Source organism: Melopsittacus undulatus, chromosome 3 (genome assembly GCF_012275295.1).
Source record: "Melopsittacus undulatus isolate bMelUnd1 chromosome 3, bMelUnd1.mat.Z, whole genome shotgun sequence".
Classification (NCBI taxonomy): Eukaryota; Metazoa; Chordata; class Aves; order Psittaciformes; family Psittaculidae; genus Melopsittacus; species Melopsittacus undulatus.
This window is the reverse complement of record NC_047529.1, coordinates 14,104,680-14,127,942: the sequence shown is the minus strand read 5'-3', so window position 1 is coordinate 14,127,942 and position 23,263 is coordinate 14,104,680. Positions and strand designations below refer to the sequence as shown.

General features: G+C 53.2%; 2 protein-coding genes across 4 annotated transcripts; one reads left to right on the top strand and one right to left on the bottom strand.

Moving 5' to 3' along the window:
- Nucleotides 1–1,542: 1,542 nt before the first annotated feature.
- Nucleotides 1,543–13,200, top strand: LOC101873905 (angiopoietin-related protein 7-like). The gene is made up of 6 exons (XM_031046568.2): nt 1,543–1,977; nt 6,332–6,554; nt 8,048–8,185; nt 9,546–9,762; nt 11,161–11,356; nt 11,792–13,200. Exons 1-6 carry the CDS (start codon nt 1,543–1,545, stop codon nt 11,936–11,938), a joined length of 1,356 nt encoding a protein of 451 aa, XP_030902428.1. The 3' UTR covers nt 11,939–13,200.
- A 3,683-nt stretch (nt 13,201–16,883) lies between these two features.
- STMN4 (stathmin 4) lies at nt 16,884–22,518 on the bottom strand. Of its 3 annotated transcripts, none has more exons than XM_005146380.4 (6): nt 22,425–22,518; nt 19,718–19,776; nt 19,202–19,297; nt 18,382–18,590; nt 17,995–18,186; nt 16,884–17,070 (listed from the first exon to the last, which is right to left on the bottom strand). In XM_005146380.4, exons 2-6 carry the CDS (start codon nt 19,728–19,730, stop codon nt 17,011–17,013), a joined length of 570 nt encoding a protein of 189 aa, XP_005146437.1. In that variant the 5' UTR covers nt 19,731–19,776; nt 22,425–22,518; the 3' UTR covers nt 16,884–17,010. The 3 variants fall into 3 exon arrangements, with proteins under 3 accessions (XP_005146437.1, XP_030902494.1, XP_030902495.1); XM_031046634.2 differs by lacking the exon at nt 16,884–17,070 and adding an exon at nt 17,152–17,516; XM_031046635.2 differs by lacking the exon at nt 16,884–17,070 and adding an exon at nt 17,152–17,516 and having other exon boundaries at nt 18,382–18,587.
- Nucleotides 22,519–23,263: the final 745 nt, after the last annotated feature.

The window sequence follows — 23,263 nt, the reverse complement described above, 5'->3', positions numbered from 1 at the left end:
ATCAAACAAGCCTGTTGACAGATGATCTTAAGGACCTCTCCAACCCTACTTATTTTATGATTCTATGACTCTATGATCACTCCCTTGCAAAAGCAAAGAGGAAGCCCTGGGCTAGTGAACAATGTGATGGCTGTTCCCTGACGTGAGCCTCCATCCATGGCCAGGTTGGGAAGCTTTCTCCCTGAAACTGCTGAGACGGAGCAGGTCACTCCATGATGGATGAACCTGCCCTCACCCCAAAACCCATTCCCAGGGTGGGACAAGGGTGTTCTAGGCAAGGAAAAGCCATGCCCTTCTGCCAAGGCACCAGCTTATTCCCCCATACTCTCATAAGGTCACGCCAGGACCTGTGCTCCTCCCTCCTGTGTGTCATCAGAGACCAGCGGCTCTCTTGGCCCTATTTATAGTGCGGTGATAGGATCAGGGGGAATAAGCATTTAGTGCGCCCTCAGTCACACCAGGATCCCCATGGGCAGACAGTGCTCACTGCTCTTTGCTATCACCACCATAGAGCCTGGCCAGGACTTTTGAAGGTATGTTGGGAGCTGGGGTGCCTCTTGCTGGGAGCTTGGGTGCCACAGGGAAGCTATGACATCCCTCAGAGTTCCCTGTCCCCACCACAGTGGGATGGGGATGGCTTTTGGTTGGGATAAACCTTGGGAGCAGGCCCAGAGTGTGATGCTGTAGCTGGGAGTCCCTGTGTTGGGCAGCTCCGGCTGCAAGGGGACCCTTACTTATCTGGATAAAAGGGACAAACTAATGTATTTGTCTTTTCTGGGTGGTGGTCAGGCCATCATCCCTCCATCCCCCTTGGATCTGAGCCCATGTCAGGCAGTCAGCCCACAGCCAGGGTCCATCCAGGCTGCCCCAGGGATGGGTTGGTTGGGAGTCTAATCCTGTCCAGGGTTGGTCTGGGCTTCCCATGTAGATGGCATCTGTTCACTTGATAACTCCATTTATGTTACATCTGCCAAGGAAAAGTCATGCACAGGGACATGGAGAGAGCCCCAAATCCATGCTCTGTGTCCCTGGGCTGTGGAGATGTCTGGAGGGTGCTAGGGAAGGTGGGGGACCTGTCAGTTTGCTGCAGGTGGGCAGCATGGTGGGGAGGGTTGGTTGCTTATCCTTCCTCTCCATCATCCATCTCCTTGCTTTGATTCCCATTTCAGGGAGCAGCATCATAGTGGAATGCCTTGCTCACAGGAGCCAGCTCTTTCCCATGCATGGGCCTGCATGGGCAATAAGCCCTTCCCAAAGGGCTGACCATCCCCAACCAGACCTCAACACACTCCAAGCCAACTGGCAGCTCTGCAAGAAGGGAAAAGGTGGAGTCTGACCAGGAGAGCGGAGTGGCTCCCATTGGAACTGATCCTGGCTTGAGACTGGGGAGGATGCTCTGTGGGGACAGGCAGCTCCTTTGCCTGCAGTCCTTGGCTCTGGAATCCCTACTGATTCCCTTATAGCTACCACCTCACCCGCTACCTCTCAGCAGATCTGATGTTATGCCCTGGGGATTGCCACTGCTCTCCCCAGCACTGTTTGATGGTGAGACACGTTGTGTCCCCCTTGGGGACCATCCTCCCCTGCCTGATGGAGGCCTGTCCCAGCACCAGCTCTGCCAGGGCAGCTTTGCTGTCCCTCATCCTTGTGGCCACACTGAGCAGCCCCTCGCTGCAGAAATCCCTGCCTGTGGCATACAGAGACCACGAGGGTCCCCAGGATGGCACGGGCCTGATCCAGTGCGGGGAGTACAGCAACCAGGTGCTGCCCAATGGCCGCTGTAAGATCGTGGCCACGCTGCCGCAGGGGGACGAGCAGCGGTGCCCGGATTTGTTCCGCTGCACCGACGAGGTGTCCTACTGGCTCCATGAGAATGAGGAGCGCAAGCAGCAGATCCTGGAGCTGCGGGAGCTGATTTCAGAGCTACAGGAGGAGCTGAGGAACCACCGGCACCGCATCAAAGCCCTTGAGCTCCAGGTAAAGGGCTGCCCCTCGCAGACCCCCATCCCTGTAAGTCCCTCCCCATGGTTCTTTCCAGCTCCCAGCAGCTTGCTGGGGAGGATGTCCAGTGAAGCATATGGTGTTGTTTTGACACAGGCTGGGATACCTGTTAAACACAGCTGCTCCTGGCTCAGGAGCCTTCCAGGGTTCATCTTTCTTAACATCAGCCACAAAACCCTCAGTGCTTTATCTGTGCTGTCTCCACCTCCAAGCCTGCCTTGAGTTGCTGATCCATCCCATTGCCCATAACAGTATCCCAGACTACACTAGTGGAGTTTCAGGTGCCCAATAAAGGACCACATCTTAGATGGCAACAGCTGAGCTGGAGAATCCCTGACCTTCAGCCCATGGTACCAATCCTGCCGTGTCCTTTCTGTGGCTCATCCCATCCCAGCTGCATTGACCAGCCCCACAGCCTAAGGTTAAGGATCCTGACAATACTTCTGATTGTTAGGTTTAAGAAATGGGAAGAACAAAGTCTGCGTCCAGCCTGGGGGATAACCCATGGACTCAACTGTCTTGGTTTTGTCCACAAGACACAAGAGGAAAGTTTTTCAACATGAGAACAACCAGACACTGGAATAATCTCCCTAGGGAAGTGGTTAAGACCCGGCTGGACAAGGTCTGGCCCATCTAGTCTAGGTCATGCTTTGCTTGGAAAGGTTGGACCAGATGATCCTTGAGGTCCCTTCCAACCTGGGATTCTGTGATGCTGTGATTCTATGACAATTTATTCTCCAGGGTGCTGGAGTGTGCCAAGCTGTGTGAACCGCACAATGAAGCGGCTCTGAAGGAGATGGAGCTGCTGTGGGGGCTGCTGGGCTCATCACCAGCAGAGGGATGCAGGGTGCACCCGAGGTATCCCAGAGCAGCCAGGTCCCAGGTCCTACCTGGAGGTCTCCAAGTAGTTTATACCTGGAGGGGCAGTACCAGCAGCATCTGCACCACCAAGGTGCTGCCCCACTCAGAAAGGGGACATCCTCTGAGAACATCTGTAGAAGGTTCCTGACTGTGACTGGAAAAGGCCCTGAGCAAATGGATCCAGCTTGGAAATTGTCCCTGTTTTCTGCAAGGGGGTGGGCTGGAGGCCTCCAGCCATTCCTTCCAACCTTGTTATTTTGCCATGAGTCTAAAATCAAAGGGATGGGAGGCCCAGAATTAGAGAATCACAGAATGGTTTGGGTTGGAAGGGACCTTAAGGCTCATCCAGTTCCAACCCTTGCCATGGGCAGGGACACCTTCCACTAGACCATGTCACCCAAGGCTCTGTTCAAAATCAGGAGAGGTTAGCTGATTGAAGTAAGTGTGTCTTGTCACCCTCCAAGCACTGGATGGTGGGGGAAACAAGAAGCAAAGTTCCATGCTGCAAAGGTTGTTGTAGCTGAACAGAGGAACCCAGAGGCAATAGCAGAGCTGCTTTCCTCTGCTCCCCTCCGGTGTCAGGATTCTCCCACAAGGAGTTTACCTGCAGTGTTGCACTGGCCATTTCCCCATGCCTGTGCCCAGCCCGGGAAGATGCTTTCCTCCTGCATCCCTGCATCTCCACTGCTGTGTCAGCCTGGGCACATCTCCTCCGCCTCTCCTCCTCCCACTGAGGAGCTGTTGCTCCCTTAATCCGCCTTCATCAATCAGCTTCTGGCTGCTGCTGCTGCTTGGTCTCCCTGGGGTTTGTCATCAGTGTATGTGTGGAGCTCAGCGTGGGCTTGTCTGTCCGAGCAGAGACATCCCTCTGAGCTCAGCATAGCTTTTGGAGCTGAGTGAGAGCAGCAGGCTCTTCCAGGTCACTGCTCCCCCGGGCTTATGGGGGCACCCAAATTGGGCCAGGCAGGCTGCCCCCATCTCTGCCATGCTTCCCTCCTTCCACAGCAATTCAGGGAGCATAAGGAACCCCCTCACCCAGCCCTCGCTGTGAGTTTCCAGTCCTATTTATTGCATTTGCACTGCTGGGGTATGAACAGAGCAGGACCCTGAGGTGCGAAAACACAACCCTGGTCCTACCAGTGCAGAGGAATGCAGGAAGGGAGCAGCACCAGGGCACTGTTGTGGTGGTCTGGATGTGCTGGCTTTAATCAGCAGAGGAACAAAGAAAAGGTATCAGCTGTGGAGAAGGGGACTGTCTGGGAGAGCTCATCATGGGGTTTACTTGGAGAGCTGATGTGTGGGTGAAGGAGCTGGAAGGAGCCTGTATCAGCCACAGCTCACAGAGCAGGTCAGGGAGGACATGGCTGATTTATGGTAGAGCTGGAGACATTGCAGTCCTGAAAAGGGAAGCACCGTGGCATTGCATGCTGTAATTCCCTCTTCCCTGCCTATCTGCTCTGGATTTCTGGATACAGGCAGGCTGAATGGGCTTTCAGCAGGGCCACACAGTGGTGCTCAAGCAGCACTGATAAGGATATTATAGAGTTTCTGTTAGTTGCTAGTACAATGACCCAGCAGTGGTGATGCTGTCTCCTGGGAACAGCAAGCTGAGATGTGTCCTGGCAGGAATGGGGACCAGGGTGTGAGCTGGGTCCTGGGAGCAACTGAAAGGGAAGAAAACATACTCTGGGCATGCAAACCCTCCAGTGGAAGTAAATCCCTGTGCCTCGGCAGCCTGCCGGCAGTTTTGCAGGTAGGGATAAGTCAAGTGCCGGACCTCTTGCTCCCAGGGATATTTAATAAGCTGCACGCTTGCACAGACACATAAAAACCCAGATTTGCCCCTGATGCTGTGACAGGGAGCTGAGAAAATAAATAAACTCATTTATTTCCAGGATCTTGGAGTGGTTTGTGAGCTCCAGGCAGTGACACAGAGTGGGTGATGGAGGAAGAGGTGACGCACTCATGGGACAGAAAAGGGCAGTGCTGGTGGAGAACCAGCATCCCTGCATTGCAGATGGGGGTCTGGAGTTGCCAGACCCACACAGGAGGGATTGAGGAGCATGGTGTAGTGGTGGTGCATTGCCCAGGGGAGGGAAGGGGGGTTCCCAGGCTGCTGTGGGATTTTGGAAGTACTGTTTAAGGCCTGTTCTGCCATCTAATGGACAGGGAGCACTGAACAAGACAGGCGAGTGTGTCTGCAGGGACTGTGGCTGGGCAAGGTTGTAGAATCATAGAATTGTAGAATCCCGGAATGGGTTGGGTTGGATAGGACCTTAAAGCTCATCCAGCTCCAACCCCCTGCCATGGGCAGGGACACCTTCCACTAGACCAGGTTGCTCCAAGCCCCTGTGTCCAACCTGGCCTTGAACACTGCCAGGGATGGGGCAGCCACAGCTTCTCTGGGCACCCTGTGCCAGGGCCTCAGCACCCTCACAGGGAACAACTTCTGCCTAAGAGCTCATCTCAATCTCCCCTCTGTCAGGTTAAAGCCATTCCCCCTTGTCCTGTCCCTACAGGCCCTTGTCAAAAGCCCCTCTCCAGATTTCTTGTCAGCTTCTTTAGGCACTGGAAGCTGCTCTGAGGTCTCCCTGGAGCCTTCTCTTCTCCAGGCTGAACAAGCCCAGCTCTCTCAGTCTGTCTCCATAGCAGAGCTGCCCCAGCCCTCAGAGCATCTTCATGGCCTCCTTTGGATTCACTATAACAGTTCCACGTCCTTCTTATATTGGTGGCCCCAGAGCTGGACTCAGTTCTGTGAGTGCTGGTGGGGCTCTGGGTGCCCATCTCCTGGTATGAGCTAAGGGCATCTCCAGACAGCTTTTGCTTACTTTACATGTGATTAGAGACTGGCTGTCCTAAAAACAAGCAGCAAAAGGGTCATGAAAGCCTTTGGGGTCCTGCATCACATCCCCTCCTTGCACAGCATGGATGCTGTCACTGCTGTTTACAGGACACCAGCTGATGCCCAGAGAACAGGATGCTCATCATGCATGCTCATCATGCAAGATGTTGAGAAGCTGTGGAGCTCCTTGCAATGTTATAAAATATAATATGATTCAAGAGGAGACTGGATAACTTTTTGGAAGGAAAACCCAGCTGTGCTGTATCGCTAAATACTTCCATGTTCTTCCAGGCCACATCCATGTTGCAACAGGTTGCAAACTGAAAGGTGTTTGTATATCTTATATGTTTGCCCTGTTGTTGTAGGCTTGCCTGTGCATGCCCTGCCTGCACCAGAGCCTGGGAACACCAAACCACCTATGGTTCCCATGGTGGGCTGGGGGCTGGTATGGGGATGGGGATGAGGACAAGGGTGCAGGCACCATCCTTGGGGCTCTTTGTCTCTGTTGGTGCATGCAGCAAGTGCACCTCTGATCTCCTGCTCCCCTGCCTGCCCATCTCCATGAGGTCCTGGGGTCATGCTGGTCTCCAGGCATCTCTCCCATCCCATCTTTCTCCCTACCCACAGCGCGAGGAGGCATCCAGCAGGAACCACAGCCTGGTTCAGCGGGTGCAGGACCTGGAGCATCGGTACAGCGAAGCCAGCACCCTGCAGCACATCCAGGCCACGCTGCTCTATGACATGCAGGCACAGATTAACAACATTTCTGTCCTGACCGACTGGGCCTGGCGCAACCCCACCTGCCTGGGTCCTGCCGAGATGAGGCTGCAGGAGGAGATGCATCATCCAGGTGACGGAGAGCTGCTGGGAGGGATGGGACGGGATGCTTCATCCTCGCTCAAGGGTAGCGAAGGAAAAGGTTGTAGTGAAACTGCTCTATATCTCCTTTGCATTGGCCAGGAGTCTGATCTCACCCAACCTGCCTTCCCAAGGCAGCCAGGAGGGCTCCTTAGAGCAATGGATGCTTCTAGGGATGGCTTCCATGATGTCTAGGAGAGGGGTCCTGTCCCTCAGTGCCTTCTTTTTGTCTATATGGGTAGTGTGAGATGCTTGCAAGGACTTGCTTGGGCTCTGACAACCAGGCTGGCATTGATCCCACCATCACCCCACTGCAGTCAACTGCATGAGCTTTCCTCACAGACTCAGGGACTCTTTGTCATCCGAAAAAACATACAAAATATAAACAGGTTTTTTTTCCTTTAAAAATTCACAGCATGAAATTAGGGCTTTAATGAAACTGTGACTTTGGAAAAAACAACCCAACACCTCTTTTCTGTTATTACTCACACTTTTCTTTAATGAATGCATTTAGATTTTTGCCAGGTTTTGGGTTGTTTTCCTCAGAGGGGTTCCCATGCCAAGATTGAACAGGGCCAGGGGCTAGCCAGCATCTGCAAAGCTCAGCCTGGAGGTGCTGGCAGGGAAACTGATTTGCTTTTGCAACCTGTTCAAGTCCCTGGGTCCATGGCAAGGGGTGGTGGTCTTTGAGAAGACAAGACTAGATGAGCCAGTCTGGTCCCCATGCCCCAAATCCCGTGTCTAGGAGGTGCATTGGAGAAGGATGAGTTGATACTTTTCCAGCCTTTGAGGCTGGAATTCAGGTTGAGGGACAGAACCTTTTCCATATGTTGAATCTAAATCTCCCCTCTCCAGATTTCTTGCCAGCCCCTTCAGGCACTGGAAGCTGCTCTAAGGTCTCCCTGGAGCCTTCTCTTCTCCAGGCTGAACAAGCCCAGCTCTCTCAGCCTGGCTCCATAGCAGAGCTGCTCCAGCCCTCTGATCATATCCCAGTTAGAAACCTCTTTAGATTCACCAGAATGATTTTGATCCCCTTCCCTTGTAAGACAGAACCCAGGTTTGTGTTACAGCAGCAACTGAGGAGAAGGAAAGCCTTCTGCTTTTGTCTACACTGACCATTGCTGGAGAACCAGCCTATTCTTTATCAATATAGAAGACATTTAAGGTGTGAGATACAATCTAATTTGGGCCTTGAGAAATGCATATCATTTGTGCATTGCCATTACAATGAAAAGAGTTTCAGTACATTACAATGGAAAGAGTTGAACCAAAGACCATTCTCCAGCCATAGCAGAGCTGAGCTTAGGAACCTTATCCCTAACCACTGCCCTCAGGCGTGAAGCCAGTGTGCTGAGGAGGTTTCCAGCTTCAGGTCTGAATCCAGGATTATTTGCCTGACTGCATGAACACTGTGCTGGCTTTTGTTGTGTGCCCCTTCCTCCATGCCATGCACTAAACACTGTGTTTCTCTGCTTCCTTTCCTAGAGGTGAGGCACGGCAGGAACTGCCCCATCGATTGTGCTTCAGTTTACTACAATGGGCTCCGGCGGTCTGGTGTCTACAGCATCATGCCTGTAGTTGGAGGGATGCCTATTGAAGTGCTGTGTGAGATGGACACTGAAGGTACTCCTGGAGGCACCTGCAGCATCTTCCAGCAGAGCTTTGGGTGGGATTTGTCAAACCTGAGAGTTGTGTCTCATATCTGAGGTATTCTGAGGCTACCTTACAGTCAGCGGGAGCAGAAGGGCTCTTCTCCAAGGACAGAGGACTTGTTCTCTCAGCTGGCTATAGAAAGGGTTTGGATGAATTGCTCAAACTAGACATTATGGCTAGAATCCAGTTGCCTAAATGCAGGTGTTAGTGGTCTTTAGGATGTCCTCGTGCACCCAAGATATTTGCAGTGTGCTAGTGGACATGACACAGGGCTCAGGGGGAAATCATCCCTTGTGGAGTAGCAGCTGCTCACTGGGGGTATCTGGAGCATCTCTGTGTAGTTGAAAGCTATGTGTGGGCAATCACCAGTTGTACCTGTGCTGGAGTGAGGAGGGGGAACATAGATGCTCTCCCACATTTCTTTTGGAGTGTAAATGAGGGTGCAGATGCCTTCTCCCACCCTTTCTGTCTAAATATTCATATGGAGGCACTGCTGTCATCGCAAGGCACAAACTTACTGACAAAATTAGTGTGCAGCACTTGAGTTTTGGAGGAATAATGTCAATTGGCAGGGGAATGGGGCAGTTCCTTGCCCCATGGATCTACTTCAGTTTGGATGGATGTGTCCATCCACACACCCTATTCTAGGGGAAGGGGTTCAGCTCCCTACATGTAGGCATCTGGCCTGTTGGAGAATCTACAGGTGAAAGCAGCCTTGGTCAGTAAGAAACAGGCTGTTCGAACAGTGTGGCCTCTGTTATGTCACCGCTATTATTTGCCTGGCCATCAACACAATCTTGGACACTGTAGAGTGACAGGCTGTACAAACAGCAAATAGAAAGATGGTCCCGGTTCTCAATCTCCCCCCAAGCTTACAATATTGGAATAAAACAAGAGAGGAGAGAGCAATTTGGACAGATGGGAGAGCAGATGGAGACAGTGAGACAATACTGGGAGAGCTCGTGTGCCTCTGTGGTGCTGCAGGAACAGTACATAATAATCTCCAAACTCCAGGATCTCTGGTTTGTTCCAGTCCCCAAACATTTGCCTCCTGAAAACTACCAGCTCTCTTTCATCTAAAACCACCTTAAATCTGAGGCAGTCAAGAGTGGAATATCATTATGAACCAGTGTGGGAGACATAGGAGCACTTCTCCATGACCTTTCACCCCTGTACAGCAACCAGCACTGTATTTTGCCATTTGATGGATGTGGCATTACCTTGTTGAGCTGCAGATGGATCCTTAGAGATGACACCACTAAGGAGTCTGTCTGGGACCCCCTGGATGCTCCCTGAGTGCTCCCAGCTTACGTTGTCTCTCTCCTGGCAGGTGGGGGCTGGACAGTCATCCAGAGGCGTCAGGATGGCTCAGTTGATTTCAACCGGACATGGAATGAGTACAAGGAGGGCTTTGGGGACCTCAATGGTGAGTTCTGGCTGGGCAATGAGAACATCCACAAGATGACGAGCCAAGGGGACTACTCTCTTCGCATCGATCTGGAGGACTGGAACAGCAAGCACAAACACGCCTTCTACCAGGCCTTCAGGTAGAAAGTGGGGTGTCAGTCCCTGTTTCTCATAGTTCAACTGGTTCAATGCTGGGAGACCTTCATGCATGGGAACCCCTTTGAGGTCATAGTGACACTGTCTAGAGTCCCTTTCAGACTGGGCCCAGGCTGTCTGTCCTTTCTTTCCCACCTTGACTTGACCATCAATTTTTGCTGTGTAAGCTAGGGAATGTTCAGTGTCATTCAGCCCTGGCCAACATCCCTAGGGGAATGGATCTACAGGACCCAATGGACAGTCCCCAGCTGCTATGGGGTATGAGTTTTCTGTCAAAAATTACTGATCTCTATGTCAAAACCAGGATTTTGAGTCCTTGCTGGCAGGTCCTCCCTCATCTCCCTGGTTTACAGATATGTTTTGATTTTTGCCCTCTCCATTCATGGCTTTTGCTTGCTGGGCCTGATGTAATGTCTTGTAGTGTCTATAGCCCTTCCCCTCCACGGGTGTTTTACTTATCCACACTACACCAGTCACAGACTTTCTTAATCAGGAGTGACCAGGTCTGTCTACACTGTCCCAGATGAACTCCTTCCCTGTCTGTACTGAAAATGCTTGTGGGAGTAATCCACCACAGGAGGATGTTCAAGGGAGCACTGAACTTTGGAGACATTTGAAGCCTGAGGGCTTTGAGTAGACCCCAAAACTGCTGGAAAAAAAAATATCATAGAATTATCACAGAATCACAGAATGGTTTGTGTTGGAAGGGACCTCAAAGCTCATCCAGTCCCATCCCCCTGCCATGGGCAGGGACACCTTCCACTAGACCAGGTTGCTCCAAGCCCCATCCAACCTGGCCTTGAACACTGCCAGGGATGGGGCAGCCACAGCTTCTCTGGGCACCCTGTGCCAGGGCCTCAGCACCCTCACAGGGAACAACTTGAAATAAATTCCAGTTTCCTAAGTGTGCATTAGAGCATCCCCCAGCAGCAAATGTGTGCTCTGAATGGCCATCCTGATTTTTCTCATCAGATGTGATGTGCAATGGCACTGAGCTTCAGTCTTTGTTAACCCAGGGAGAGATTACTCATTAGCTCCATTTAGGTGAAGAGCAGGATGCTTGTTATGTGGAGAGGAGGCAGAGCTGTGTAATTAGAGTGACTGCCTTGCCAAAGCTGCTGCAGTCCTTTATTGTGGTTTTAGAGTCACGTCCTGCCTGGTTCAGCCCCATAACAAGTGCCCTGAGTCATGACAAAATCATGCACATCCCACTGAAGGGAAAAACACACAATCCTGGGCTTTTAGAGGTGATGATTCATAGCAGGGAGGCTGGCCACAGCAGCAAGATGATTGCTAGGTGTCCACACCAGGAATGCAGCATCCAGGTTGGAAAGGAGACTCAAACACTCCCTACTGAACAGTTCCACCTTTGTTGCTTGCAGCATTGAGGACGAGGCAAACTATTACCGCCTGCATGTGGATGGGTTCAGTGGGACAGTGGAGGATTCGTTTGCCTGGTACCACAACAAAAGGAGCTTCAGCACACCCGACACAGGGAACATCTGTGCTGAGATTTCCCATGGAGGCTGGTGGTACCACCAGTGCTTTTTCTCCAACCTCAACGGGGTGTACTACAAGGTAAGGTGGAGGAATGAGGGTGCAGATGATAGCACATGAGATCCAGGGCTGGGAGGAGGCTGCTGGTCCTCACAGCACAGAGTCCTTCCTGGATTGCCTTGCTCTCCAGGGAGGGAACAAAACGAGTGCTGGGCACCAAGGCAGCCTGGCTTTTTCTGTGCCATGGGTCAGGCACAAGTATTGTGACATCTCTGCACACTGAGGATGGGGCTGCATGGTGGAAACTTGTGGTATGTGTGACCCATACTGAGATGGATGGATGCCAGCTCCATTGGGACCATTTGGAAAATGCTGGGCTTTACATGCTGTTTTCACCACAGTGTCATTAAGCTCTTTGCTCCAGTGTTTCAGAGCAATTAGTTTTCTGATGCTCCCTCCCGGATGATGCTTCCATGTGTTTTCCATACCTACCATGTTTCTTTCTCTGTGCCACAGGGTGGCCGATACTCCATTAAAAACCGCAAGGCCCTGGGGCCGGATGGCATCGTGTGGTACTCATGGAAGGACACAGACTACTACTCCCTGAGGAAGGTGGTGATGATGATTCGACCACGCACTTTCCGACCTCACCTCTCCCCATGAAGGAGCCTGGGGTGTTCATTTATCTTCACATTGAATGCTGGGAATAGAGAGCTGGAAACAGTTTGCTGTGAGCAAAAACTGATGCTGGAGAACCTGGAGGGACCATGTCACCATGCCTGTCTGCCTGTCTGCCTTTGAGAGAATTGAACCGACAGCAGAGGTGTCAAGACCTTCGACAAGCATTTGGGTGGTAAAAGCTCTCCCAAAAATGTGGAGGTAATTGCTGAGAAAGGCTTTGCAAAGACAAGCATTTGGCTTGCCATTTCACTGGGTAGCAGCAGTCCTTGGCAGGCTTGGGCATTCCCAAAGCTGGAGACTAAATCTGATGATGGACTGAGGCTGGACCTGAAGCTGAAGGGAGATGTTGGGTGCTCTGGCCACCAACCAGATGGTATTTTAGAGGGAAGCAAAGAACCAACAATCCTGTATGTGTTTTCCACATGGGATGTGATAAACCAGTTATTGTGCTGTAAGATGAGACTTTCTGGTCTTGGCAGAGTTTCTTTGTTCACATCACCAAGTATGTATTTGAAGGCCCACCACTGCAGGGATGTGCTAGGGTGCTGAGATGGCCCTGAGGAAAACCAGGAGAGCCAGCATGCATCATCCAGGAAGAGTGTCACAAGCAGATGAGGAGGAAGGTGTGCAGTGACTCTCACCTTGTCTGGCAGAGAGTATCTTACACATGGACATGAATTAACTGCAATAATAATACACAAAATGAAAAGATTTTCAACTTTTCCATTCCGTTTTCACCTTTCCATCCTTTCTCTGGCAAAGAACTTGGAACAAATTTTCTATCCACCCTAAAAGCGGTCTACAGGAATGACTGGACATGATTTTAAGCATTTTTTTTACTGCCTTATTCTGATAAAGAAAATTCATTGTTGCTGTCTTTGCATTTCCACTTGTAGTTGCAGCGAAAGATCCTCCTTTTTTTCCTGACTTTGTCTCTTTGCAGGATCAAGAGATGGAGGCTGGGACTTGGCCTCAGCCCTTATTGTGTTTAGTGATGGATATTTAATTAGATTTTCTTTTTCCTGTTTCATGTGCACAGATGAGTTCAAAGAGGGTTCAGTGAAGTGGAAAAGCAGATGTGTTGAAGACAAAGCACTGTTCCTCTCAAAAACTTGCCTCCCAACTGATGCTCTGTTCACTCCTTGATGGTTTCTGTAGATTTTTTACACTATTCTGGACTATGTATTTCCTGGAACTTCATTTTTCATGGGCAAATAAAGCAGAGAAGTTATCTTCCAAGCATCCTGCAGACTAACATCTATACCATAATGAAACAACATTCTTTGTCTTTCCCTCTGCTGCATTTGTCTTGGTAGTCTTCCTTAAGGGATGTTCCTAAGACATGTCAAATGGTGTTTGGGAATTGCAATGGGCTGGCCTACATGCTGTTGTACCATTACGTGTCATGAACATCTGGGCACTACCCGCAGTGGGAGGAGAGCTTTATTGGCTCATGGCATATGCAACTCTAATATAATGCCATTCCTTCATGACCTGACATTCCCTCTTTGGACTGCAGGCATTCAAAAGGCCATGATGTCCCCTGGTTAAGCAATCCCCTACTAAGAGACTGTTAAATCACTTGAATAAGCAACAACCTAATTAATTAATGTTATCATTATTAATCTCCAATCTGATTTGCACATTATTAAACACAATGATAAAGGTATCTCAAACCTTATGAATCCCATGCTACTGTTGCTGTATTAGTTTACTATCCTTCCCTCTCCACATCTGTTCATACCAGGGTGCAAATGTCTCCTTTTTTAACCTCTGCACTAAACCTTTTGTACATAGCCCTGATGGAGAGTCCAGCAGGTTGTCCAAGGGTATCCCATGCAGTTGAGTACTCGGATCAGTCATCACTGTCTGTAGACATCCATCCTCCATCCACTGAAAGATCCCATTCTCCTGCGTTCCTTACCCAGTTTCATAACTTATTCCTCTTTTTTTTTCTCTATTTCTACTTTATCACATCTTTTTCTAAGCCAGATCAGCCCCTAACTACTTTATTTTTTATTTATTGGTCCAAATCAGGTTACATCCATACTCAGATTTGTTATACCTGATGTCATGACTGTCAGTCTTGGCTTTCTATGGCATTACTGATATGGTTGTCTGCATACAGGTGGCTTTGCAAGACTCTGCACCCCAAGACTCCCCTAAAGTTAAGGGGTTCATACAGGACCGCACGGAAACAAATCATTCTGCATCATTCTATGATTCATTCTATTATTCTATCATTCTATGAGTCTATGATCTGCTGGGTGCTGGGCTTTGGGCAGCACACAGAAGTGTGTGGCTAAGCAAGAAACTAAAACCACTCAATCAAATGACCCCATACACTCAATCCTGACTGGGGGAGGAAAGTGTGTTTGACTCCGCTCAGGACAGGGTTCCCTACTGTCAGCCTGGCTCCTTCTTCCACTCTTCCCTTTCACACTCAAGCTAACCCCAGTCTTGTTAATTTGGCTGGTCCCATTATAGAGCTGTCTAAAGTGATATGGGGCAGGAAATTATAATGACAGAGCCTCATCGAGTGCAGCCATGAGGCAGACACCCAGCAGGGTCCTGTGCATTGCTGCACTGAGCAGAGAGCCCTGCAGGCCCCCGCACACTTGGATGTGCCACATTCCTGCTGCAGAGTACCATGGGCTATGGGCTGCTGCTGAGCTCTGTGTGTATGTGTGTGAGTGTCTTGCTGGGGGAACAGCTACAGGCCCTTCCGTTGTTTTGGCTCACAGCTATTCAAAACAGAGAAAGGTCCAAGGACAGTTTACATCTGACGTGTTAGGTCAATGCAAGTATTTCCATCTCTGTGATAACTGGGACCTAGTGTCCTTACTGGAGATGGAGGTGGTTTATGAGGGCTACCAGCCCATGCTCTGCAGTCTCCAGTACTATGGCTGGGAAAGGCATCTGGGCTGAGACTGGAAAAAAATGCAGGAAAGGGGCACTGGAGTGGTGGCCATCCTTGGTGAGGGCTGGATATTCAACCCAAAAATATTCTAGGATTCTGTGGATGCTGATCCTGTGTCCTTTCTCACATGGTTCCTTTTGATACGGCCCCTTTGCTGTTATACGGGGCCATAATGGGAACCCCTGAGCACGGCTGCTGTGTTCACAGGGAGGTCTGAGTCCCCTCCTCCAAGGCTTCCTAGGATCAGAGGGGTCCTCCTGAGCACAGATCAGAGAAGATCAGGTCAGGGAGGACCTCCTTGGACCAGGAGGAAGGGATACTTGTCCCCTCTGGAGTGCTAATCCTAACATTTGGTGCCATCACCTCTCTCAGGGTGAGCAAAGACAGGGGAGAATTAGTGCTGCTTCCTCCTTAGGGCTGGAGAACAAGAAATCCCCTGGCTCTTCTCCTGGCCTTGGGGATCCGATGTTCTCCTGTTGCCTGCTCCATGGATAGACTGATGATGCATATGGTCTCAGCTTAGACCTCGGCATGTGTCCAGCTACCTCCGTGCTTCCTTGCCATGCCAGCCAGCTCCCAGCACGTGGCTGCAATCTGGCTCTAGCTCCCTGCTCCAGGTGTGGTGTAAGACAGCATCACTACTGTGTATCCCAGGGGTACATGAGCCCAGGGTGCACAGCTGGGTGCAAGGGGCCGACAGTGCTGGAGAGCCAAAGGACTCCAAAGCTGCAGCAGTGCCACCACACTGAGGCTATTTGGGCCATGGGGGTAAACCAGACCCATCCCCTCCATACAAAAGCTCTCTCCCATCCTCATTTGCCCCAGCCCTGGTCCCTTTCCCCTTCCCAGTCTGACAGTGGGATGCCCCCTCTAAAAGAAGCCACACAAAGGACACTGCACAGATCATGAGAAAACGAAAGAAATGCCAAGGCAGTTTATTTACAACTGTTGTATACAAAAAAGGACAGCTCGTGCCACAGCTGGAACAGCCCCCCCGTCTCCTTCACCCGCTGCCCTCTCCCCTGTTGCCCCCCCCAGGGCTCCGGGGTCTGGGTGAGCATCTTGCGGCACAGGTAAAGAGACACGGTTCCTTCCAGACATGAATCAGAGCTTGGGAAGCCTTGTCTGGCCATAGCAGGGTGCAAAGCCTCTGCTAGCATCAGGGTTGGAGGCTGATGAGGTGCCAGGGCACCGCAGCACTGGGACCGCTGCCTGCTGCCGCTTTGCCTCTTGTTTTTCCTTGTCCCTTCCATCATGATTTCCACAGCCCTGCCCTGTTTTCCTCTCCTGCTCTCACTCTCTTTTCAATAACCATCTGAGCTACCACCTGTAGAAGCCAATGGCTTTCCAGCTGCTCTAACGCAGAAAAGGGGATTTCATCTAAGAGTTCCCACAAAGATGATTCTCAGGAGGTTTTTACCCCCCCAAAAAAACCAGCTTTTTGGGAAGTCATGGGGCTTTTCCATTTTTTTTTGCTTGAAAAGGATCATCAGCATCTCCTACACATAAAGCCTTTGGAGCTGGTGAGCCTCACTCTCTGACCACCTCCAAGGCAGGGGATCTCTTCTCCCCCTTCCGCAAAATGGTTCTGTAAGGTCTATGGGCAAATAACGCTCGCTCGGGGCAAGAGACCCTGAGTCCAGGCGGGAAAAAGAGAGGGAGGGACACCAAAAGATGCCACTGCCCATCAATGGGGTGGGGTGGAGGGGAAGAGCGAAGTCAGAGGGATGCCGCCTGCCCGCCCTGCCTGCCCAGCACCAAATTAAAGTCACACACAATGCACATTTCCCCCCCTTCCCCTCCCCACCCGCTTCATCCCCCTCCAGCTTTCCCCTGGGGGGGGGTCACCTCCTCCACTTCACCAGCTCTTGGCTGTCTCTCCGGATCTGGTTGATGGGCGGCACACAGGACCCACCAAGGAGGTGGGCATCCCGAAGCCAGCTCCCTCCCTCCCACCCTCCCTCCTTCCTGCCCCCTCCCCACCCACCCCAAAACGACTAGGATGGCTTCACTGGTCAACTCTTTACATTCACGAACAAAGAAAGCAGAGGAACGTCCACCCTTCCACCGTCCGACCTTGCGCTGCGGCAGCCTCCGCCACCTCCCCGGAGCTGTCAGTTCAACCATCGCCTCTTTACCTGGAGGCCTCTTCCTTGAGCTCCTTGTTTTTCCTCACTTCTTCTGCGTGTTTGTCCTGTGGGAGGGGGGTAGGAGGGGGGGGGAACACGCGTTAGCTGGGTAGGCTTCAGGGTCCCCATGGGCAGGCCAGCGGCTTCAGAGGGGTTCGAAGGCACGAGGGCGTTTGCGAGGTTCATCCCCCGAGGGACACCACCGATGGGTCAACAGCGTCCTCTCCTCCCCTTGGGGTGTTTTAAGGACTGTGGAGGCACTCAGGGACAGATTGTCCTCGCCCTCTAGCTAGGAGGTAGACGTCAACCAGACGGGATGGACCGGGAGCCCCAAGGAGATGGGGTTAGCTCGGATTGTCCTTCATTATCTCGTGCTCTCTGCCTCTGACCCAAGGCTAGCTGAGGCGTTTGGAGAAGGGCACTGGGCGAGCTCCTTGCAGAAGGGATGTTTTGGAGGGAGCTGGAGGTGGTGAGGGTGGGACCTTCCGTGCTGAGGTTGGGAACAGACCTGCTTCGGGGAGAGAGAAGAGGTCTGCACAAGCTGGCAGAGTGGAAGCATCTCCTAGCACGGCAGCACGGACCCCTCCAGCTCCACCAGGGAGCTGATGGATCCACAGCCTCTGGGGAAGGGAGCAGGGGAAGATCTGCCACCCAGGAGGTGGAAAGCTTGCAAGTGAAGGGTCACAGCCATCACGGTGGGATATGGGGAAAGCAAAAGGTATGGGTCCCAGCTCTCCACCCGCCGACCACTCATGAGCCTATAGACATGTCAGGCTTGGTCGATCCCTGGGCAGGACCCCCACCCCAGGTGGGATGCTGAGCTTGGGTATTGCTGCATGGTGGGAAGGGAAGAGGTGGCTCCCATTTTGGTGGTGTCCCCAGGGGATAAAGCCAGCCCAAGAGCCATGCAGGGTGCCCAAGTGTGCTGTGACACCCTCCTGGACCAGTGACCCATCATGTTCCCCCATCCCTCCTCACTGGGTTCTTACCTTCTCTTGTAAGCGCTCCAGCATGGCAGCTAAATGGGCCTCGCGGTTCTCCTTGTTGGACTCCATCTTCTGTGCCAGCTTCTCCTTGGCCATTTTGATGAAGTTGTTGTTCTCCTCAATGGCTTTCTGGATGACCTCCCTCTCGTGCTCCCGCTTCTCCGCCAGATGCTTCAGCAGCTCGGCCTCCTGGTACTGCGCAGACAAAGTAGACACGATGGTCATGGGGACCATGGGTCCCATCCCCACCTGGCTAAAACCACCTCCTCTAGACTCAGCACTGTCCCCAGAGGTGGGTGTATGCTGCTGAGTGAAAGCTTGCATGTCCCCATGGCACATCCCATGGCACATCCCCATGCTGCACTGCCACACATAAGCCACCAGACTTACCTTCCTCCTCTCCTCTGCCGCCTCCAGCTTCTTCTGGATCTCCTCCAGGGATGGGTCGCGTCGTCGGGGCAGGGAAGCATTGAACTCAGGGATGCCATCGAATGATGGAGGCTTCAGGATGACCTCGAAGGACTGCCCTGAGGTGCGCTTGTTGAGCTCAATGACTTCCATGTCGGAGATGACGCACCAGGTGAGGTCTACCGTGTCTGCTGGAGAGGGGCAAGGGGTGACCACCGGCATGGACACATCCCACCTCCACCTGCAGCCCCACCAATGGGCCACCACCTTCCCCCAAATCCCCATACCCTATTGCACCCCATTGTCATGGGTTGCGATATGCACACCTATTAATGAGGCTGGGTGAGATGAGGGGCTGAGCATCCCACCGAGGGAGAGATGAGCAAGCAAGGCAGAGTTCACTCTGCTCCAGGGAATGGGAACAAGACCATGAAGCTCTTTTTTCTGCAGATTCCACCCCCAGCTCCCCAGGATGAGCCCCCCAAGGCTGGGCATCTCCCTCCATCGATGCTGTTGCCTCTGGACCCGCTGACATGAATCAGCCTGAATCACCCAGCACCGTCTGCCTAAAAATACCGAGCCCACGCCTGGTGCTTCGTGCAGTGATGGAGCCGTGGTGGAGCCAGGGAGGAGCAGGGCTGCCTGAGCACCCCCATCCCAACCCAGCCCCCTGCTTCCAGACACTGCCAGAAACTGTGGAGACAACCTCTTGGTGACCCCAGTCATGCCAAGGGATTCCTGCAGGCCCCCATATCCCTCCCTTCATGCACCCCTTCAGCATGGGTGGGCAGCAGGGCCCTACCTTCATAGGTGTATGCAGACTTGCTCAGGGGGTCTGAGAGGAAACAGGAGCAAAAGAGTGAGACGAGAGGCAGCTCCTTCATCTTCTCTTTATAAGCTGGGAAGAGATGGTGGGATTGGAGTCAGAGGAGTGGGAGGGTCCATGTGCTAGGGGAGGGCTGGGATGGGGATAGTGGCTGGAACTGACTGTACCCAGATGTTGCAAGCAGGGTGAACTGACCTGGGGAAGCAGTGTGCAAAGGGGAAACTGAGGCATGCAGCAGTGGGGTGCTTTATTGATGGCCACATGGGTTATGTCTGTCCTGATGTGTTAACCACACACGACACCTTGCTTGTTATCACTGCGATGCTGTGAGAATCTCAGGGCACAGCTTAGCCTGGGGCACAGCCAACCCCAGGGTGGTTTGGATAGGGTCGTGCTCAAACTAGGGGTGCCCCAGCATGGGGTAGGTGCTGGGGTTGGATACACAGGGCCAGAAAAGCCATGCTGTCCCCTGTCCCCATGATGGTATCGTACCAGCCAGAGTCATGGTGTGAAGATCCTTGGGTGTCTGCAGCAAAGAGTGTTCCTGGGGCCTGGAGAAACAAAGAGCCAGGATCAGTGCTGGGTGTCCAGGAGCTGGGGGCATTGCCATGGGACCACGTCCCATGCACGGCCTCCCACCCTGCACACCAGGGTGAGCACACACTGGTGTGATGGGTACCCACCAGTGTGGTGTGAGGGACACGCTGGGAGGTGTGATGGGCACACAGACATGGTGCGGTGTGATGGGTACATGCTGTTGGGATAGGCATACCCTGGGATAATGTGATGGGATGGACATACACTGGTGGTGCAATGGGCACGCACTGGGATGATGGCAGCAGGCGGTGGGGAAAGAGCCTGCACAGCCCACACGTGTACACACATGTGCCGGGAGCAGCAGGAACACACTGCGCACACACATGCACCCCAGACAGGGGTGACCCCTTTGCACATCCCTGCTGCAACCCAAGCACATCCCTGCTGCCCCTCCATTCATGTCTAAAGAGCCCCAGTCCTCAGCTCAGCCCCCACCAGCCCACACGCAGAAGGACCATCTCCTGCATCCCCCTCTCCAGGGGTCTCTGTGGCTGTGGGTGAGGAGTGGGAGCATCCCCAGGGCTCCCCATCCATCCCCCAGAGTGAGCACAAGACCTGGCATGGGGCAGCAGCACCCAGAGATTCATTAAAGCCTGAACAAACTGGGGCCATCCCCCTTTCCCGATGTTTCTGGGGGACACAATGGGGTGTCGGTGGCATCAGAGGGTTTTCCCAGCTGTGCCAAAATGGAGTTTGGTTTATGGGATTATTCATGGCTTTTGTTGCTAAGGGGAAGAAAAAAAATCCATCCTTTAAAAATAGGGTCTTAAATCCTTGCAGCCTCCCAGGGAAGGAGCAACGTCCCTGGTAGCCATTCCAGAGCTGTCCCACAGCTGTAACTAACACCCCCAGCTGAAAAAGGGGGGTCCCGAGAAATCCCAACCCCTCATCCCCCATCCTGCTGGGATCTGACACTGGGATGGCACAAACAACCTGCCCACAGCTTCCAGGGATTGCTGGGGGGGAAACACAGGGACAAAATGTGGGGACACCTCTTGGGGACAGCTGCCCTGGAGATGCCCCCCTCTTCTCAGTGACCCCCGAGCCAGGGCTGTTGGGTTTGGGGGTTACACAGGGGTTTGCTCCTCGCCTGGCTGAAGGGTTTTGCCCAGGGCAGCTCCTGCCAAGCACAGCGCTGAAGCAGGGTGGGGATGCTCTGATGGATCGTGCGCCAGCTGGAAATCGTGTGCCTCGTGGAGGCACAGGATCATGGAGATCGTGTGCCTCATGGAAAAACCATTTGCCTTGCTCGTGCCTCCCTCATAACCACCCCAAATCCTCATTTTCACTGGTATCTTGGTGCATTTTGTGCTACAAAAAAAACCCAGTTCCAGACCTCACGTGGTGTTCGTGCCCTGGCTGGAGGATAAAATGAAGACATCATCCATCAGACCCGAAATGGGGAGGAGGATGGGGTCCATGACAAGCAATGCTGTCAGCAGCCCCACTCCTCCTCCTCGCTGGATGAAGATGCTGTTCAAGGGATTTGGAGAGGAAATACCCTCCATGCTGAGCTCCCTTCCCTCTCTGCCACCCCGGTGCCCCTGAGCCGCATGGCCAGCCAAGGGGAGCGGGGTGTGGTTGGGGACCTGCTGCTGCTGTCACCCCTGGAATTAAACCTCGCTCAAAGCCCAGTGCAGAGAGGCTGTGGGAATGATCCTGCTCCCAGCGAGATGTGCTGGGAATCAGTGGGAATGATCCTGCTCCTGGATAGCACGTGGCTGGGGGGAGCCCGATGCCACCCCAAAGAGCTGCAGCTCTGAAACCCATGCATTGGGTTTCAAGCCCTGATCTCCCCTGTAGATCCTCTGAGCCTGTGGGGACCCCCCATTTTCCATCCCCTTCCCTGGGAGAAGCAGCAGAGGGAGGTGATGGAGGAATGGAGGGGCTCCCCACTCCCTCCCTTGAAGCGATGGATGCTTCAGCCCACCTTTCCACAGGAGAGCCAGGATGGCAGCTGCTTCCTCCCTCCCTTCCCCTCGCTTTTCCTCCATCCCTGGAATAAATCGTTCAGCGCCTGCCGGGAGCAGGTCACCTCCACCAGCATCCTGCCACCATCAATAATTCAGACCAGCCCTGCCCTCCGGGGGGGGGCTCCTGCACCCGCATATGGGATGAGGGTGCTCCGGGCAGGGTGACGCCCCCTCCTCGGTGTCCTGGGGATAGTGGGGTACTGCTCCCCCCAGGGGTGCTGGGGCAGAGGATGCTGAGCCCCATCCCTGTATCCCCGCACCATGGGCGTGGGCTGCCACGCGTGGCAGAGCTGGATGAAACCCATGGAGCGAGGGAGATAGAAAGGAATGCGAGGAGCTCTCCAGCAACCCGAGCTCTGCTGTCGAGGAGGGAGATACACATCAGCCTCCTTGGGGAAGAGGTACCTGCTCGGGTCGCAGTGGGTACACCCCAGAAGGGATGTACTGGGGGACGATGGAGGGATGGGGAAAAAGAGGGGTGTCGCGGGCACAAAGAGACATCCAGGTACCCCCCTGGAAAAACGCCCCCTCCTCAACCCTTCCCAAAGGAACTTTTCTCCTTCCAAATCGCACACACACCACACACAGACACCCCCCATAGAGCAAAGGGTCCCCCCCATGGCACTCACCGCTCCGCCGGCGCTCAGGCTGCTCCTCCGCGCTCTCCGGGCTCCTTTAACGCGGGCGCGGGGGGGTCTGCACGGAGCATCCCAGCCGGGGGGCCCGGAGCCCCCCATGACATCACCCTCCCGCCCCCATGACATCACCTCCCCGGCCCGCCATTGGCGCAGCCGCGCCGCCGCCGCTGATTGGCCCGCGGGCTCTACGAACCGGGTACCAGCCCGGTGACATCACACCCAGCTGCTATTTTCGGGATGGGCCTGGGAATAATAATGGAAAACGTATTAAAAAGGGGGAAGAAAAAAAGGATAAAAGGGAAAAAGGATGGGGGGAGATGGATTTAGACCCAAAAAAGGGGGTTTGGTGGAATTCTTTGGGGGTGATGGGTTGAAAGGGGTGTGGGCATGATGGAATGCAAGGTTTGGTTCTCTGCTAGAGCAGGACACAGCTGGAGAGTGGCAAAATGACAAAGAAAGGGACACAGAGGGTTCAATGGGCCCTGGTGGCAACACCCACCTCACACCCATGGGGTGTCATCTACATGGCAGGGAGAAACAGAGTGTCCCTTCCGTCCTCCCCGGGCTGGGATGTGGTGTGACCCATTCCCAGCCCCAGTGGCACGTGAGGACTCGTTATCCTCCTACAAACTGGGTAAGGGGAGCTTGGAGAGGCTGAGTCCCATATCCTAATGCTATTTAAGTGCGATGCTGCTGTGGATGCTGAGGTGAGAGGGGGTCCCCAGGGAGCCCCAGAAGAGGTCGGACACCCCTTAGGGCTGTGCCCTTCCCTTAAACTGACTCTCCTTTCCCCAGATCTGCTTCACCCTGACCTATTTGTCACCGGTGGC